At 43.1% G+C, this 21,208-nt stretch overlaps 1 protein-coding gene across 3 annotated transcripts in view; it reads left to right on the forward strand.

The window, feature by feature from the left end:
- The window catches only part of LOC147032257 (uncharacterized), a 99,514-nt gene that overhangs the window by 71,141 nt on the left and 7,165 nt on the right, over positions 1–21,208 (forward strand). For all 3 annotated transcript variants that reach the window (XM_085869681.1, XM_085869683.1, XM_085869682.1), the window contains 2 exons: positions 189–432; positions 6,290–6,471. In XM_085869681.1, coding sequence (XP_085725807.1) covers positions 189–432; positions 6,290–6,471 — 426 coding nt within the window. The remainder of the gene's footprint in view (positions 1–188; positions 433–6,289; positions 6,472–21,208) is intronic.

Raw genomic sequence — 21,208 nt, forward strand, 5'->3', positions numbered from 1 at the left:
CACTACAATGAATATGTAACCACCTTCCACACTGATTATGGACAGGAATTCTTTTTTTTTTTTTTGGCACAATAGTTCTATAATAGTGAATTATAAGTTGGCCTCCCAACAGTTTCCACACAGCATCATGCCACGTATGAGTCACAGTTGTACAATTATAGCAAGGTTTTACTGTTTTTCATGTGCAGGCAATGTCCAAAAGTCCAGGTGGAGAATTGTCTGGGAGCTACCAAGTGCCATCTTGCCCGGCTGTGCATGAATGCAAGCCCGCACGGACATGGGTGGTCAGGGGACTCGGGACTCGTCTGCTGCACGTCACGGAACACTGCGAGTGCATGCGCATTCCAAACATCTGCATCCGCATTCCACATGTACACGTGTTCTACCCTGGCACTTCACAAGAAACTGTTGTCGATGTGGGGCAATGCACAGGTATTCATTCAGCCGGAAAGCATCGTCACACCAATTATGATGCTGAAACTGCGATCACGTTCAAATCATAGTTTATCTTTCATGCTCATACAATGCACCACCAACACAGCAATCTTCGACAAAACAGAATGCTGATCTCTGTGAAGGCTGGCGTCAGGAACAACAGATAAGATAAAAATGAATTTTATCAACTGAATGTTGAGATGAGTATTTTTACTGCTATGAGAAATGAGGTGTAACTGTGGTTCAACTATCAGCCCTTCATCAGAGGAATAACCACCCAAAAGATTGTATAACATGAGCAAAGTAACAAATTACAAAAATATATAGTTGTTACTCAAACGATAACGTGGTTGCTCTGTTTCTACAGAATATCTAATTGGCTTCATGTCATACGAGCTCCTGAGAAATAAGCTCAGCAGTCCCATATCCAGGTTCAAATTGAGCTGAATGGACTAAAGTAATCTTTAATGGTACCTTTAGTCTTAATGGCAGTTTTCAAAAGAAATGTTTGAGGCAGATGCTGGTTTTTGTTCATTGGCTGTCGTCGATTCTCGATAATAAAACCGAAAAATGTGATAAGTAGGTGTTTGTTGATCATCAACTGTGCTGAGTACAGCATAGCACCACCTGGTGGTGGTTGCAGAGGGTATTGCAAGTCAGCAGTGGAGATTATTTGCAATTTTGCATTGTGCACATGCCATAGTGCAAGTGCTTTACTGATCCTCGCTGTTTCTTTTTCCATTCCTTTCATGCCATTAGGCTGCCGAGGCAGTTTCATTGGCAAGGAGTACAGTCCTGGATTGGTCGCTACTCCGACGCAGGTTACCCCAAATGGTTATTACCCCAGTAAGCTGGTACTCATTTTGCCGACCTCAGAAGGATGGCAGGCTGAGTCATCCCCACCTGGTGTTAATTTAACAGTAAAGGGATCGAACTCAGGACCCTAAGATCCTAAGCCAACCACCCTAACCGCTAAGCCAATACCAGACATTGATCCTTGCCACAAGGAGGGGGTATTACTCTCCCAGTCGGGAGCAGGTGTTTCATATGAGTACCATCCTGGGCTTCCCTGCCTCATTCATTTCCTAGCATTTCCTGACATTCATGCACAGTAACGTTTTGAGTCGATCAAAAAAGGTTTATCATTTTCATGGCTTATAATGCAAAAAATTGCACCACACAAACATCTATTATGACTACTACTAATCCGTATGTGCAGTTAACGGGCGTAGTGACTCCTTGTTGGTTGACCCTTTTGCACTTTGTTCCCTTGGGACAGGGGTAATGCAAGGTTACAAGAATTTTGGAAAAAAAAATTGGCCATAGTGCTAGCGATGGCTCGCCTACTTTTTGAGAGGGACACTGTGGGATCTTTAACGTCCACCAACTAAAGTTGGCAGACGGCACACCGTTTAACATCCATCTGAGGGACGGCACACACATTGATGAAACACACTGCCTGTGAAACACTGAGATTAAAGTTTTCAAATCCAAGCAAGACAGCTTAGAGGAGAGTGTGGGTACCCCTTGGCCATCCTGCCAGCCCACACAACCATCCATCAGGATTTATTTACAGCATATACTTTATTCAGCAAATAATATACAAATCCCGAAGGGCAAGTAAACTGCTGGTAGCATCATAAATGGGAATTTGAATTTTGAAACCGTTTTTCTCCAAACTTGTATCAGGATAGGTAGCCCAGTTTACTTCTCAGTGTCTTATACATAGGATGTACATTTTCGAACATAGAACAAGGCTGTGGATGTATATGGAGGCATAGTTTTGGTTAGGCTTGCAGGCCATGGTATGAAGTTTTAAATGTGGTCTAACATCGATGTAGATTATTTAAATGTGGATGTTTTTCTTTGAAAAAAAAAATTATTTCAAAGAGCTACATTTGGGTTTGCTTATTTGACTTTCTTTTGAGCACATACAAGTAGTGGACAAAAAAACAGAAGCACCTGAGTAAATGAGGGACAACAAGTAATGGCTTCCACACTGGTGTGCCCCATCATTAATTAAGCAAATAACATCCCAGCATGCTTAGGGTCTCAGGCCTGGTTGCCTATAATTATGGCAAACGTGGCTGCAAGAGGAGATACCCAATGCCTCCATCCACACAAGCACATGTGGTCGCCCAATGGTTTGATGAACATGTCATGGCCATCTGTCACCACATCTGAACCCAGTCGAACATTTATGGGATATTCTGGAACGATGCCTGAGACAGCGTCTTCCACCTCCAGCAAACAGGTGTGAGTTGATTGACTTTGTCATGGAAGAATGGTGCCGCATCCCTCCTGCAAAACTTCAGACGCTGGTGGACTCTATGCTACGGCACATACAGGCCCTACCTGCCCCACTTGGTGGCCCAATGCCCTATTAAGTGACTTTACATTGGTGTTTCCATTTTGGCCCACTACCTGCAGCTGCTGATGCGATGATTCCTGATTCAAATCCCACACACTTTGTTAATTTGTCTATTTTTTAATAATCACCTTGTAAGTCATCTATAAGTGCACCACCGTCTTTGTTCTATATAATATACAAGTAATAAAAACATAAAAAAAAATTTAAAACGGATGCAGGGATGTTACTCCAAAAACTATGTAAACAAGATAGGGAATGTGCATGAGAAATGATCAATGTATTAGTTTGCACTTAGACATTCACTGGATGGAAGAACACAAGAGCAGCAAGAGAATTGGGGAAGAGTGAACGAGAAACCCCATGGGAACAGCTTTTTGAAGGACAATGGTAGCTGGAGTTAATCTTTTATAACCCTCCCCTTCCAATCCTCTCCCACTTTACTATCTTCCTTGGTTAAATTAATTGTCTTTTATAGTTGTGTGTCCTTAAATATTTCCACTTCTCTATTCCGTCTGTCCTTGTTAAAAAGAAAATTCTACAAGAGAATGCAATAACACATTACATTGCTTAATTTGCAAGGAACAAGCTATTACATGCCAGTATTGTAGCCAGATTGCAGATTGCTGTTGAAGTACATCCTAACACCGATTGTTGATCATGAATATAAACTTCCTCTCTTTACTTCCAAAAAGCACAAGACGATATCTTTGTTGCAATTACTTTTCGATTAGCAACTAATTTCATGACTCGCCCTCAATTGCACTCTCCTTTAAGGGAAATGAAAATTGCTTTGTAAGTAAAAAAAAAAATATTATTTAAAAAAGAACAAAAACCATTATAAAATATAAAATCAAATTAGAGTATTTTTTGTTAAATTCATTAGCCTTTGCTTCACAGTTTTTATAAAATGTATTTTAAGACGTTACAGGATCTGTGAATACCACCTCTTCTTCGACTTCTTCTTCCTTCTTTTTTCTTAAGCTTTAATTCCAACAGTTAGTGGTCGGATACTCGGATCCATTTATCCAATCTTCTATGCCTTCAGAATTTTCTTCTGCCAATCTCTTGTTCTTCAAATCTCTTTCCACTACATTTCTCCAATGTAATATCGATGCTCTCTTCCCTCCATCTTGAGCAGTGACTACCACCTGGTAATCGATAAATCATAAAAAAAATTTTTTTAACATGATTCCAATTGTAAGCACCAAATTTAAAGTTGGAGCCTTTCTGAACATTGATTCCATGGATTTTGATGCATGGTTTCAGTGTAGATCATTAAATAGACAACTATGCTATACATGGCAAACATATCCAAAACTAACAAAATTATCTTGGATAAGCAGAGGCATCTTGTAACTGCAACAAATGCTATTGGTTTAGCCATACTCATTATCCAGAAAATCCCATTTCTGATCTGAGCAAAGCAAGTGTTAATTAACAAGATAATGAGCGACAGGGTTCAACCAACTACAACGATTGGAATTGCCATCTGGCCCAGCAGGATGGATTGCCACCTTTGCAGGCCCTCCCGCTGATGCCAATTATCACGCATTCCGGACCTCAGAGGGGGGTAAGTGGATGCAGATGCTTCAGGAAGTCGTTTTGTCCAAATGTTTGCAAACAAAAGCGATACCGCCATGGTAACCTCAACTCTAGACGATTTATTGAGTTTACTTCATTACAATTCCACAATCGTATACAATTTATACATCATTGTTATTATTCTTTTTGTATCTTCTTCAAGGTCTATTGAAATGCTTGGCTTCTTATGACAAATTTTAATGCACACACATGAATTCATTTTAATTTCAGAATACATCTGAACTACCACTGGAGTTGCTCTTTCAGTGATAGGCCGAATGTTAATCGGCAAATCGACATATTGTATAGAATTTGAAACTGGGCTCCCAGCATCAGGGCTAGTTGCTCACTGGTGAACACCAACACTTGTTAGGAAATCATCTCACTCTCACTTTCACCTTTACTCTGCTGTTGGTGTTTCCCCCTTTCCAGGGTTCTTTTAAAGGAAATTTTAGAACTGCACAAATCTTTGAGGCAGGTGCCATGGCCCAGCATTTCAGATTATCTGAGTCTGAGAAGCATTTGTAATGGCTATTTTTAAACATTTTATAGATTTTAAGTTCCATTGTATTCTTTGACAAGGTACACAACACAGGATGCCTCACTGGAGTCTATAAAATTAGTATCATTAGCTAAAAGTATAACTGTAAATATCCAAGTGCATTCAAAACGTGCAGAAATTTTGAACAGCCTTGCGAACTACTCAATGTCTCATTATAAATTTTATTATAAATATAAATTCCGTTTTTATTATAAATTTTAGTACTGCACAAATTGATTTAGAACTGCACAAGTAGGCTACTACTGCACGTTAAAATAAACCCTGTCCCTTTCCATTTTGCTCCCTTCCAATCTTCTCTAACTATTCCACGAACCTCGATCATGTATACAAGAATGTGGCCAAGCCAGTTGAACTCGGATAGTTATCACAATTATTATTATCATGATCATCAATACTACATTCTCTGAAAAGGTTTAAAAATATATATAATTTCAAGGTAAAATTTGTTTACTTTTTTGTTAACTGGATCATATTTTAATTTCCTAAATACCATTTGTTTGTTTTTAATTTATATTGGAAGAGTTATTTTCAATGCACAGTGGACAATAATAGGATATATTGTATAACAAAGCCTTTCTGTGTATTAGCTCTTCCAAGAGCGTCAACCTGGTACAAAAAAGAAGCCCTTTTGAGTTCTCAAACATTGCAACAAATCCACCATCACCCTTCTCTCATTCATTAAGGTTGTGAGAGCTGCAGCCATTGATGTGTATGGAAGTTTTTTTGTTTTTATTATTCTTTAAGGTGAGTGTGGATGGCTGCTTCTCTGCAGTATTTAAATGTCCATTTAAAGGTGCTCAGAGGGCATTAAGGGTCAAGCATAAAGTGTGGAAGGGTGTGCAGATCTTCCTCTCTGTGGAGGCCATCATTGAGCAAGCTTGGTTTTATTGACAATGTTATAACAACATTGTAATTCTCTTGGTACTAGCTCTTAAGATAAAAGCTGCAAATCCAAATCCTCAACACTGCTGCCTTCAGTTTAATGGTAACCCACAACCTTTGGAATACCAGTCCAGCATCCTCACCTTCGGCCACTAATGCACCCATTCTCATTAATGCCAACAACCAATGACTTCGGTATATTCTTTCAGAGAAATAAATGACAGTTTATTCAATTTACAGTGTATTATCAATAATTTCAAGATCTGAATAGCATCTAAGTTGTATAGTTCTAACCACAAATGAATAATTATTAACTATACTTCCTGGCCCATTAAGAGGACAGAGTTGTTAGAGATATGGGGTTCAATGAACAAATCCAGTGGGTGTAAATGTATTCGACAGTAGGTTATAATATTGTGACATACTTGCACATGTTTCCTCATTCTGCCATATTACAGGACACAGGGAGTGCGTAGCAACTCGCATGAAGCCTGTGCCTGTTACTGGTCTCGCTAACTCGGTGCTGACTCACGTGAAGGAAGCATGTTCCCATCTCGGTGCATGCATGCGTGTGCCTCATTTGGAGATCCACCACGAAGTGTTCAAGTCATCGAATGGCACACAGAGAATTTCATTAAAGGTGCGAGTGAAAAGTATTACAGGACTGCATGACATGTTGTCATGGTAACATGAGATTTGAAAGGTGAAATTTGCATTATTATTGTCCAACCTGCACAGAGAACACAAAGCTGTTGTATTGCCAAAACAAAAGAGGTAGCTGAAAGAAAGTAAGGTTATTTGGTTGCTGTATCCTTGCCGTAATTGTGCAGGTAGGGTTCGTCGAATGAGAAACATTTTTTGTTCTGGTCTTTATTTAAATTTTTTTTTATTTATTTGTTAATGGTAGCTGAAGTATGGGATAGATGGGAGCATGGAAACTGACTATGCATGGTGAAGTTAATACATGTGGTGGTCAAAAAGTTCAATGAACAAGATACTCACAATAATCCAAGGCACTCCAGAGAGGATAACGAGGCATCTGTCTTAGTAAAAAATACATTTACAATTTTCTTTCCAATTAAATATACCTCTATATTTAAAATAAATTGACATGTCTTCGACTGTTATGAGTATCCCATTCCAATAACATTTTGAATGCCTTTAGCTTTGAAATAATTTGATTTTGCATTAAGTTTTGCTTGGCCAGAAATTAAAGAAATTAATCAGAAATTAAAGACTGGCCAAAAACATTCCCCAGCTGACCCCACAAGAAATGAGGAATAATTTGGGCTGTTGAAGTAGTAGTAGTAGTAGTAGTAGTAGTAGTAGTAGTAGTAGTAGTAGTAGTAGTAGTAGTAGTAGTAGTCATAAAAAAGTACATTGTGCTCTATCGAGTGCAGCCTGTGGCTGCTGGTTGCATCATTGGTTGGGACGTGGCTATGCCGCTGATGCAGTGTCCCCCTTACCAGTACACTGGTGCTCATTTTGCCGACCTCGGAGGGATAACAGGCTGAGTCAATCTCCTGGTGTATTTTAATTCAGTGGCCAACGGGGATTGAACTCAGGACCCTAGAATCCCAAGCCGCCACCCTAACCACTAAGCCAACACCAGGCGAACATTGTGCTAAAAGTGCAATTAAAAAATGAACCACATTTCACAAGGTTCACCAAACCAGAAATTGACACTAAGGTTTTGATGGTGAGGAAAAATAAACTTCAATCTTCTGGTTTTTTGACGTTTTTTTTCCCCTTCAAAATGTTTCGATTGCAAATGAAAAATAGATTTGTTCCTCCACTGTCTTTATTAGTCCCCTACCAGTTTCAACGGAGGGGACTATAGGTTTGCTCTCCATCTGTCCGTTTCTCTGACTTTTTTACCCCATCATCATAATATAATTGGCGTAAGCCTGGAACTTCTAACACACTTTTCTCCGAACATATTTTGTTCATACTTCCGAAATCCTCACATTGTGTTCCATGTATTTACGCAGGTGATAGCAGATTCAAAAAAATCGAATATAGATAGAATTTTCAGAGGGAATCGATGAAGCCGCAATCAGCAGCGTTCGGCAGCAAACCGATGGCCAGGTCCCAGACGACGTGCTTTACTTAACTAAGTCCATGAGTTCAGGACGTTTGTTCAACTCAACATTTACTACTTTTATCCTGCCATGTTGTTAATCTGTTGATGGAGGTAATATAGAAATTATGAATATGTCAAATTGTTTGTGTTACTCATCCGGCACTATGTGTCAAGGCCAACATTCTAAAGTGATGCTACCATGACGCTCAAATGCCACCATGGGCACCCAGACACGCCACCAATATGAACTGAGCTGTTGAATGCGGTGCAAAACATCCACGAAAACTACCGTAACCGAGTATTGTGATTCGTCCTGTCCCCCATACCCGTCGTAGACGGGCATCTGCCAGTACCCTCTAACATATTGAACTCAAACTTGGTACTTGCCTTTATTATGAACGAGTTCGAGTTTCAGGGGCATTTCGTAAATTTTTCACAGTGTTATTCGCTTTTTGGACTCAGAAAATATCACGTATTACACATTGGTCAGTCATCAGCTGTCCTGACTCCATCCCACTGCTTTACACCCATTGGTTGGACAGCTAACCTGACTCCACCCCAATTAAAATATTGTGCCACCATTGCATGGAGCAGCACAAATCTGCAGGCCTCAGGCCTTATACCTGGGTGATAGATAGTCCATGGTCCAGTTCAATTGGAATGGTCCCAGGTATATGACCACGATGTAGTAAACATGTACATAAGCCGTATTGCAAATGTTTTACCTTCATGTATGCACTTTTATTTTTTATTAATTTTGGCACCGAACACACCATTATACACTACCCAAATAAAGGGATGTGTTTACTGCGGTGAAAAGTGTGGGTAAAACTGAAATTATGCACAAAACCTTCATTTATCACGATAAGTTACAGAACATGTTCGAGTTTCATGGCGTTTCATCAATTTTTCACAGTTATGCCCTTTTGGGACTAAGAAAATATCACAATAAGAAAAATAAGAAGACATGTTTTGCAAAGCAATTCTCACTTGTTTTTTTTTTCAATGATTTACAGTTAGTTTGATCTACTTGATGCAATTTACTAATCTCGTGACTACAATTTCTAATTCTTAAATTTACAGCGACTACAAAAAATGCGACCAAGTTTAGAAAATATAAGTGATGTGTTTCTGTAAATGCAAATCTATAAAAATGATCATAACACAAATTTCACACGTACTAAGATGTTAAAGCATGATAAAAGGAACGAGCCGAGTGAACAATCCATTGAGTTTCACCAAAAGTCAAACCATAACATTGTACATCTGCAACAGTCCTGCTAAAAGGGATGATCAGTATGTCTGTGACTTAAATGGTATATAAAAAGGATGATTCTTTTGTTACAATGTCATGACTTGAATTTGGACAATTCGGTTAAAATAATTGTCGAAGAGCTATCGACTAATATCGGTGTCCTTCACATCGGTCACTAGATGACTGGTGTTAAGTAACATTATTTTCCTTAACACCTGGAGTTCCTTAACACCTTAACACCAAACCAATCCACAACAGAACATCCACACAATGTAAAATGTGATTTCAAGTCCTTAACTCTCCCCCACCCCCTCACCCCCACAAACAAACACCAAGTCATCAACCCCCTCCCAAACCCTGTCTTCACCCTCCCCTTCCTAACCCTAAGGTGTCAATCCCCTCCCCACTCCAAACCTTCAAACCCCTCCACACCCCCCACCCCCACCAAAAGTCCTCAACCCCCCTCCCCAAAGTCTCATCCACCCCTTCCAAATCTGTCACATATTTTCTCCCCCCACCCCACCCCACTCCCAACACCAACTCTGCCACATCCAACTCCCCCACTCATAAAAGCAAACAGGCATTCACACATTGTAACAGTGGAATATGTAATACTTGCCCCTGCCTATCATGCTCTCACCAACTTCACAGAAACCACGATTGAAACAGCAACTACTTGTCATGGCTCATCACGATCACTTGTCCCATTCACAATCCCACGAGATATGTGCAAACCCCATGGAATTGCAACTCTCAAGTGACCATGTCACCCAAAATCAATTATCTTCTTCCTGATGCATATACACGTCGTTAAAAGTAAATAATGATGGATGTTTTCTTTCACAATGTTGCGAGATTCCCGGACATCCTCAAACAAAGTCCTTTATAATGACATGGGTTTTATGGTCCCTGGTCGAGTCATTTAAGAGAAAATATTTGGAAATAATAGCAAGGACCCACGTAACCTCCGTGGTAAAAGTCTTGCTTGAGAGAATGCCACATAGTTATTTCGGCGGTTTATAGACAACAGACCGCTGCCTTGATCGCTGATGCCCATCTTCACGTGGCCTGTGATGCCTATTGGCTCAAAATCCTTTTCTACTGTCGCTTTAGTCAATTGACATTGAAGGAAAAACTTATAGGGAGGGCATGGTGATTGTGAATATGACATCTCTGAAGATGTGTTTGGCTTTGTATTGTAGGAACCACCAACATGATGACAGTATGATTTTTCATGCAGAAATTGTGGGTGGAGTCAGGCGAACTGTCCAACCAATGGGTGGAGTGGAATGTCACACACACACACACACACACACACACACACACACACATACACATACACATACACATACACATACACATACACATACACATACACACATACACATACACATACACATACACATACACATACACATACACATACACACACAGAAACAAGCATATTGTTAGCTCACCTGGACTGTAGTCCGGTGAGCTAATGCGATCAAGCAGTGTCCATAGGTGAGTGAGTCAGTCAGTCAGTCAGCCAGTCAGTCACTCAGTAAACACTTCAGTCATTATCACTTGAACCAAACACACGATTTTGATGAAACTTGGACACAAGCCTCATGTCTGATGCCTAACGAATGTTTATTGACCGCATCAAAATCTGCACTCATGAGGGAGGTGTACAGGGGGATTTTGAATCCCTAAAATAGGTATTTGCTCTCTTCTCTGAAACCACACACACAATTTTGATGAAACGTCCATCACACATGATGTACCAAAGTTTGTTCATGCCATGGGAAAAAAAAAAGGTCAAAGGGGATATGCAGGGATTTTAAATGGCTGTTGCTCCTGATCCAGGTGAGCTTCAGGACACACAGTCTTATTTTTATATAGACTACCTGGTACCTGTGGAACATCTGAACAACATGAAATGTGACTTCAATAATATTTATGAATTATAACAGTGAAATATTATTCAAGGAACCTACCCCCCCCCCCAAATCGCACTCTCCTCTCCCATCACTCTCTCCTCTTCCCCCCTCTCACTCAACTCTCACCCACCTCTACCCCTCTCCCCTCTGTCTCCTCTGTCTCCCACTCTCCTCTCCCTTATCTCCTCTCCCCCTTTCTCTCCTCTCCCCCCTCTAGTCTTCTCTCTTCTATCCCCCTCCCCCCTCTCTCTCACAGCTCTCCCCCCTCTCTCTCTGCTGTTGGATTTCCCTTGCGAGCCTTTCAAACCCGGGGACGAGGAAATTTTCCAACGCTCCCTTCACCAAGCTGTCGACGTTAGCCAAACTGTTTATATATTTTTTTTGTCTTGATGTTGACGATATTGGAAAACCCGACCTCTGAGAGACAAGTAGTCCCCATTTTCACCAGTATGTCACACACTGACTGCTGAGGCCAGCTTCTCATATTCAGGAACCTTCAATAGCAAAACCCAGAACTCAGCTTCTTGCTCCTAATCAAATCGGACTTTCTGGAATAAGTCACTTTGCAGTTGATCAAGATGTTCCTTTTTTGCTGATAGTTTGCTGAAAGGAATTGATCACATCAAAGCTTCAATTTTGCTGAGCATCTGCCTCTGGAAAATAGAACTCAAGGTTCTTGTCCAGGAGCTGCAAATCATCTGCAATAACTGTCTGCATTTTGCTCTGGAGGGAGGGATTCACTTCTTTCCAGCCACAGTGAATTATTAATTCCTTCAGCACTGGCAAATCTGAGAAGTCACAGTCATTCACATTTCACTTCCAATGGGTAACTCTTTTCCTGAAGTCATCACTTCCAACGGGATGACGGGAAGATCAGAAAACTTCAGTGTGTAATAAGTTCTGAGTTGCTTCCATTCCTTCATACAATCCAGTTTGGTTCCGGTTATTGAGCTACAGTGCCGTTCTTCAGTGTTTCTGCCAACTTTCTCAAAAGTGAGTTTCCCAGTCCTTTTTTGTTGCGTTTTTACTGTTATTTCGTTATCTCCATGTTTACTGTGTTTGTCGTTCGGTTTCGTTTTAAAACCTGTGCCAATTTGTGAGTATTCATTGGACTTTTCATATTTCATTGGATTCATTGGATTTTCAACACAATCTTTCTACCACCCCGTGTTCCCCGCCCCATCTCTCTCCCTTCCACAGATCTCCTAATGTTTCTGTTCCCCACTGTTTTGTGCTTCCCTCTCCCGTCCTTCTTGTCTCCTGCTCCCTTTGTTAAATGTTCTGTGTGTTAGCAGTTACATGGTCCTCGACAATGTTTACCAAAAAAAATTTCACCAAAGAGTCGGGATTTCTTAGCATGAAATGAATGGAATTCACAATTTTAACGATGTCTGATAACAGCTTCTTGAAGTCATTGTTCTGCATTTCCTTCTTGTGTGTGGACGGCCTCTAAAGCTTCATCACCACGAACGCTTCTCTGTGAGTGATACAGAGAGTGAACAGAAACACCGTTTTCTCCCACAGATTTAATGTGAGCAATGACACCTTTATTTATCCCCGTCATGACCACCATGAGACCACATCATAGAGTCAGAAATATGCAATGAGTTGGGCCGGCCCACCAATATCTGTCATTTTATCGAACTGTAGGCCATAGCATGGAGTCACTTTCAACTTCACCAAAAGTTGCTCTTTCAGATCATCTGCAATAACAACGCTTCTTCGTTTCATCGTGTTATCTGACAGTGGCAGTCTCATTACTTCTTTAACTGCCTTTCGGCCACCGTGCAGTTGCTCCACTGCAATTTTCAAACGAGGCAGTATGATGGTTTCCGCGTCTGTTTCCGGCCAATTATTGAGCATGAGGGTATGAGCGATTTGGAACAATTTGTAAGGACCAACTTTTTCTCAGCTTGATCAGGGAAGCTTACGTTTTCCTCCAACAGTTTCCGATGCTTTGCATTTTGTTTCAGTATTGTTTCAAAGAAAACAACAGACTTATTCTGGTGCTCTTTGTGCTTATTGAACAAATGGGATTTCATTTTAGAGGGCAGCAGACATGAATTCGATACTTTTGCAGAACATAAAAGGCACTGCGCAGACGGGTATTCGTTGTTCTCTTCTTCCGGAGGTAGAAAAAAAATCCATAGCAGACGTAATTCTTGTTCCATTTGCACCGTTTCACTTTCCCCGGAGCGCCAATTTTCACTTTTTTAGCTGGTGGAATGTCATCATCCGACTCTCATATCTTCCCTGGATGCAGATTTCTCTTCAGACTCAAAACTCACCGGTTCTTCGACTTGAACTTCCACCTCTTCCACCATTCAAAAGTACTCAACTAACAATTTCGTCTTAAACTTAGACATGGCTAAAGCAATGCCAGGAAAAGCAAAAAACCTTGGGAAGAAAAGAACATAGAATCACTAGAATCATAGATGATCATGACTATGAGAATAGATAGATACATGCTTAGTAGGAGAAGTTCAACCAGTTATGCAAGTCTGGCTACCTGGTAGGCCGAATATGACTAGATTGGATGAGTTCACCTCCATGGTTTTGTTTGCCCTTTCGCTCAGGTTTGCATGTTGACTTAGCTCTAAATTCCCAGTGATCACCCTCAGGGTGAGCCAGGCACCCCGGTTGACAAGCACAGCGAAATAGTATGCTTGCATCACATTGCTGGAGGACCCGTGAGATGCTTAGAGGTCCCTTGAGGTGTTCTACATTAAATTGAAATACATTTGTAGAAAGATGAACGTTAAAAAAATTACACTTTTGTGTGTTTCAAGCCAAATGTGGGCATGACATAACTCTATCCCCCCTCACTTTTTCTCCCACCCTCTGTCCCCTTTCCCCTCTCTCCCTCTACCCCCTCTCTTCTCTCCCCCATTCTCCTCTCCCACTCTTCCCCCTCCTCGGGCCCAACCAGAAACGTCTATTAAAATGCGTTTTCCCCTTTAAAACTTCAATATTCGTCCAATTTTCTTCCCGTCAGTTTTGCAACCGAGTCTTAAACCATCTTTGTGACGATGAAAAATCAAATTGGATATCAAATTAGAGTTAGGATGAAGCCGTGAAGGCGTCTTAATGAACTTTACATTACAACCCTGAGATTGAAAATAGGCAATCATTTCACTTAAAATGCATTTTGTCTAACAACACCAATTTTCTTCTGATTTCCTTCCCGTTTTTTGGAACTGAGTCTTAAACCATCTTAACGACGATGAAAAATGAAATCAGATTTCGAATTGGAGTTAAGACAAAGCTGTGAGAGAGTCAGAAAGTCGGGAAAGCGAATGTGTGATTTTGACGGTGATTGGGTACACCTGAGCTAATTTGCAATTGCTGTTATAAGGGGGTGGACACTTGTCGAACAGAGATATTCTACTTTTGTATTTTTAATTGATTTTCTGAAATTTGTAGAATTTGTTTTTCACTTGGAAGTTGTAGGTTACGATGTGTAAATAAAACTGGAAAAAGTCTGATGTAATGCAATTTAATTCCAGGTTTTAAGGCAAAAAAGGTGAAACCATTGAAAAGGGATGTGGACTTTCTATAGGCAATGTATACAGTGCCTTCAGAAAGTATTCACACCCCTCAACTTTTGTCACATTTTGTTATTACGGCCTGAATTTAAAATGGATTAAATTTTAATTTTTTGTCACCAATTTACACAAAATACATTATAATGACAAAGTGAAAAAGACAAAGTTGAGAAATTCTTACAAATTTATGAAAAACGAAAAGCTGAAATATTTTGAGTGAATAAGTATTCAACCCCTTTGATACAACACTCCAAATTGAGCTCAGGTGCATCCAATATCCTTTGACCACCCTTGAGATGTCTCCACAACTTGATTGGAGTCCACCTGTGGCCAATTTAATTGATTAGACATGATTTGGAAAGAAACACACCTTTCTATATAAGGTGCCACAGTTGACAGTGCATGTCAGAGCAGAAACTCTACCATGAATTCCAAGGAACTGTCTGTAGAACTCCAAGCTAGAATTGTGAGGTGGCATAGATCTGGGGAAGAGTATAAAGCAATTTCTCGAGTGTTGAAAGTTCCCAAGAGCACACACAGTAAGCTCCAAATTGAAAGAATATGGAACTATCCAGACTTCGTAAAACTGGCCATCCAACCAAACTGAGCAACCATGCAAGAAGGTCCTTGGTCAGGGAGGTAACCAAGAACCCAATAACCACTCTGACAGAACTACAGAGTTCCTTGGCTGAAATAGGAGAACCTACCGGAAGGACTACAATCTCTGCAGCACTTCACAAATCTCGGCTTTTTGGGAGAGCGGCCAGACGAAAGCTACTCCTCAGAAAAAGGCACATAACAGCAGCATGCCTGCAGTTTGCAAAAAGGCACGTGAAAGAATGAGAGCATGACGCAAAATATAATGTGGTCTCATGATGGGAAAATTGAACTCTTTGGTCTCAATGCAAAACGCTGTGTCCAGCAGAAACCGAGCACAGCTCATCATCCATATAACACCATCCCTACCATGAAGCATGCTCTCTTCCCCCGTTAATCCACCCCAATCAATTCTACCCCAGTTAATCCACCCCAATCCCACCTCCTTCAAATTCCCTGCTTTTCTTCCTGGAAGTCCCTGTAATGTCCATCTTATAGATGCCGTGTTCCCCACCCCATCCCTCTCCCTTCCACAGATCTCCTAATGTCTGTTCCCCACTGGTTTGTCCTTCCCTCTCCCCCCTTCCCCCCCTTGTCTCATGACCGCCTTGCTGTGTGTTGTGTGTTAGCTCTCATACGAGCCTCGACAATGAAAAAAAAAAAGCATGGTGGTGGCAGCATCATGCTCTGGGGATGCTTTTCAGTGGCAGGGACTTGGAGACCTTTATTTATTTTTTTCATTAATTTATATTTTCATTTATGGATGTTGTCCGATGATTCTCTGATTTTTCCCGGTGTATTGGCTTTGATGTCCATCAGCACACAAAATTACCGTGCTTCCCCGTTGTCTTGGGTTGCTCACCTGCATTTTTTTCATGTTTTTTTTTTCATTTATTTATATTTTCACTGGCAAATATCATCCGTTGCTTTGCTGACGGGAATACTAAGAGAGGGGGCACAGGGAGGGGGGTAGGGGAAGGGAAGGGGGGTGATAGATGGAGAGAGAGGGATAGAGTTTTTATGGGGGGGGACAGAGATGGTGGGGAGGGGGAAGAGAGAGAGGGAATGGTGGGGGGGTGAGGAAAGAGAAAGAGAGAGACTGGTGGGAGAGAACAAATAAGACCAAAGCTTACATTGCCTTGTTTAACCCCTGGGGATCTTTGACTGATCAAGGGTTGAACATGACCATCACCACCGTGCCTCAACACAGAGCACCATTTCCTGTATGTTTTGTATTGACGGTGATGGCCCCGTTTCACACAGGGTGGCAAAGGTGTCATTGGCTTGAACTGTGTCCTCCTGAACCAGATAAGTATGCGCAACCAACTGAAGTACAACACAATGACAGGGAGATCACAGGTACGGGAGGGCAGAATGCAGTCATTGTTGCTGTATTTACTCCTCGTCTTGCTTTTTGCTGTTGAGAAGTTTCATTTGCTCTGGAAGCAGTCATTGCTGCTGTGTTTGCTTCTTGTTTTACTTCTTGATGTCGTGGTGTTTCTCCTGCTCTGGATTTTTAGCTCATTGAGAATTTAAATTCCAGATAAGGTATTGTCATCGCGCACCATCCTTCCATCCATCCATCCGTCGTCCGTCCATCTGTCTCCTATTTTGACTTCTCCAGCCAAACCGCTGGGCCAATTCAGCTGAAATTTGGCAGCAACGTTCCTCTCCTGACTGGTAACAGGAATTGCAAAGCTTGTTTTTATGTTCCTCTCCTGACTGGTAACAGGTTACATGACTTCAAAGAGGTAAAAATGGCCGACTAAATAATTTTCTTCAAAAAATCTTATTTTCCAGACCCACCAGTCAGAATGCTACCAAATTTGGGTTTCAACATTAGGACACAGCCCTGGTGTTAAATAACGGAGGCCATTTGATCACTCGACCGCAAGTGTGTCAAAATGGTGGTCTTGCAAGGTCAGGTCAGGTATGGGAGCATGTGCCAGAACAGCGCGTCGCTGCGTCCACTTTCCGCCGGTACTCAAGGGGCCTCCGTCTGACCATCCCCCAGGCAGATGCCAGGCCCATCCCCATCTCCTTGAGATGATGGTCAACCTGCTGCAACCACGAGGCACGTGGTCGGCCCACTGGCCTCCTCCACTCATGAGACTCCCTCACTGAGAGAATCTGGTGAGCAGGATCAGCGTCAGGAAAACGAGCCACATGTCCATACAGCCGCAACTGACGCTCACGGACTATGCAGGTAACAAATCTCATCCGAGTCTCTCTCAGCAACCACTCGTTGGACACAAAATCCGACCAGCGATAGCCAAGGATTCTCCGAAGAGATCTGGTACCAAAGGAATTAAGTCTCTGTCTCAGATCCTTGGTCAGAGTGCAAGTCTCGCATCCATAGAGCAAGACTGGAAGCACCAAGGACCTGAAGACTCGGACTTTCGTCCTCCCGCACAGGTACCGGCAGCGCCACACCCCATAATCCAGTGAATCCATGACTCCCCAGGCCCGACCCAGACGTCTATTGACCTCTGACTCGCAGCCAGCAGAGACATGAATATCACTGCCAAGGTAAGTGAATCTCTCCATGACCTCAACATCCTCACCACAAACAGACACAGACAGGACAGCAGCATCCAAGATGTCATGGAAAGCCTGGATCTTAGTTTTGACCCAAGAAACCCGGAATCCCAGCGGCTTCGACTCCTCATTTAGCACCTCGAGGGCCCCCAAAAGGATATCTAAAGTCTCTGCAAAGATGACTGCATCATCTGCAAAATCAAGGTCCGAGATTTTGACATTCCCAAACGATGCACCACAGCTTGATCTCTCCGACATCCTCCCTAAAATCCAGTCCATACAAGTGCTGAAAAGTGTGGGGTCCAGTACACACCCCTGACGACTCCAGTAACAACTGGAAATAAGTCAGAGATGGTACCACCACACTTCACAGCACTCTCAGTACCAGAGTAGAGTTCAGACATCAGATCGATCAGTTTTGGTGGCACCCCACGAAGACCAAGAATCCTCCAGAGGACATCCCGATTCACTGAATCGAACGCTTTAAAGAGATCAACATAGGCTGCCAGCAGCCCCTGCCGAAACTCTCGTCTGCGTTCGGTGAGGACACTAAGAGCAAGGATACGGTCAATCGTTGACCTCTTTGGTGTAAAGCCTGACTGCTCTGGACGCTGGTGCTCAAGCAGATGGTGGCGAACCCTATCAAGAATTATCCGAGCAAAGACCTTGCCCGGCACTGAGTGCAGCGTCACCCCTCGGTAGTTGTTGCAGTCTTGGCGATCACCCTTCCCTTTCCAGAGAGGGACAACAAGGCCCCTCTTCCAGTCAGTTGGGATGATGCCTGTGTTCCAGGCAGAGCACAAAACTGCATGCAACGACACGAGTGCAGCATTTCCACCAGCCTTGAGAAGTTCAGTATGGATGCCACAGATCCCTGGAGCTTTGCCCCGTTTCAACTGGTTCACCGCAGCCCGTGTTTCCACAAGCGAAGGTGGACCACAGTTGATTGGAGGGTCAGCAACAGGGATTGTAACACCATTGACGTCCAACTCGACAGCTGGGGGATCAGCCTGGTACAACCACTCAAAGTAACCGGCCCAGCGGGCTTTCACTTCAGACTCCTCTGTCAAGAGCCTACCACTCTCTGCTCTAACTGCAGTGCTCCGAGGGATGGGCTTGGATGAACGCAATGCGCGAATTCCCCTGTAAGTGGGACGAGAATCACCTGTCCACAGGTAATGCTCTACCCCCTCACAGATTCCTCGCACATAGGCCTCCTTGTCCACCCTCAGTGCACGTACAGTTTTACGCCTCAACTCCCTGAACAGCTCAGCTCTGCCATTCAGCCTGGCCCTGCGACTCTGGTCAATGGTATCCAGTGTCCCTTGAGAGACAAAATTCTTCTTTGCCCTGCGGTGAGATCCAAGACATCCACCGCAACATTAAGGACGGTGGTCTTGAAGGCATTCCACAACTCTTCAGGACCCCCCAAAGCACCCAGACCCCCCAAGTGTCCACTCAGCCTGTTCGCAAACTCCTCAGCTACTCTCTCATCCCTGAGCTTGCCAACATCCAGCCGAGGCTGGGATGGTACCATTCTCCAGGATTTAAGGTGCAGCTTTAGAGTTGCTACAACAAGCCTGTGGTCAGTATTGAGGAACTGAGCACTCCGGTAGACCCTGCAGTTCTGGATCATCCTCCAACGACCGTCAATGAGGACATGGTCAATCTCCTTTGCCACACCGCCAGCGTTGGAATACCAAGTCCAGCGATGAGCTTGTGGGCGCTGAAACCATGAACCAGCCACCCTGAGTCCATGATTTCTTGCAAAGTCAAGGAACTTATTGCTATTCTGGTTCATAGTTCCTGACCCATGGAGACCAACACACACCTCATAACCATCCCTATCAGTTCCAGTCGATGCATTGAAATCCCCCAAGACGAGAAGTGTATCTCGTCTGGGGCACTGATCAACCACAGACTCGAGCGTAGCGTAGAATGCATCCTTCACGGTGAGATCACTCGCCTCAGTCGGAGCATAAACAGAGACCAGGGAAATGTCACCCAAGGAGTGACGAATCCTTAATCTCATAATACACTCGTTGACCGGTGTTCCCTCAATTATCATTGGGGTCAGCTTATTGGACACAGCTGGAGCAACTCCTTGGGTATGGTAACCATCAGAGCGACCAGACCAATAGTAGGTGTAACCACCCACCATTATCTCGCCGCAATCCGGTCTCCGAACCTCAGAGAGAGCTGCAATCCCGATGTCCAAACGCTTGAGCTCAGATGATAACAGAGACAGGTGCTCATCCTCTCTTAGGGATAGGACATTCCAGACACCCACCCGAAGGGACCGCCTCAGGTTAACCCAAGGAGACCGCCGTCTGGTGGGCGACACCTCAGCACCACTCCGACACACTCTCCCGCAATTTGACCCAGGGATGTTACCCCGTGGTTTCCCTCCTATCATCAAAGATTGGAGGTCCTGAAGGCTTTGTCCCAATCCCGTCATCCGGCGAGCTGCCCTGCGAAGGGAAGCTGCACAGGAGGTACTCCCACTGAGTGGGTTTTCAGATTTTTTTGCGTTTTTGTGTTTTGTGGAATGAAGGGTTTTACGGTGGCCGGAGTGCAAATCCTGCCACCAACCTTCAAATAAAAAAAAAGTGACCCAACTGCAGGAGGACGTCCGCAGACACAGTTGGGCACTAGATATGGATGGCCGTTGGCTCACAAGGAGCTCCTCCGCCCTTTGACAGATTTTGTTTTTAATCCTGCTGGGTGTCCATATCCAAACACCCTCCTCACCAGAAAACCTGGTGGGGGAGACGGTTTAGTCACCGACAACCCGACCATGGAACAGGTTCGTACAGGTTTACATGGTACCTGTAGCAGGTCTCGGATCTAACCTGACCTGACAAAATCTAGCAAAGTCTAGCAAATTTCTTACAAAATCTTCTTCTCCTGATCCACCAGTCAGAATGCTACCAAATTTGTGTTGCAATATTAGGCCAGCGTAGGGGTATTAAGTTGCTAAATTCTTACTGATCATGTGACAGGAAGTATGTATGCCTGGTGTTGGCTTAATGGTTAGGGTGGTGGGCTTTGGATCCTCGAGTCCTGAGTTCAAATCCCACTCAGCTGTTGAATTAATACCAGGTGGGGTTAACTCGACCTGTCATCCTTCCGAGGTTGGAAAAATGAGTACCAGCTTGCTGGTATCCTGTGTCGGAGTGGCGACCCGTCCAGGATTGTGTCCAATAGCCAAGGAGACTGCATAGGCAGCACCAACGCTCCACACAGAGTATGGTCCCGATGGATGGAAGTATGTCACAATGGCGGTCACACAAATTCCTTTCAAAATCTTCTCCAGACCTACCAGTCAGAATGCCACCAAATTTAGGTTGCAACATAAGGCTATGGTCGGGATGTTAATTATATTGTGGAATTCATGCCAATCGTGTGACCGGAATGAGTGTCAAAATGGCAGGCTT

The sequence above is a fragment of the Eptatretus burgeri genome, chromosome 2, assembly GCF_056783735.1.
Source record: "Eptatretus burgeri isolate ZD-2024b chromosome 2, Ebu_testis_v1, whole genome shotgun sequence".
NCBI lineage: Eukaryota > Metazoa > Chordata > Myxini > Myxiniformes > Myxinidae > Eptatretus > Eptatretus burgeri.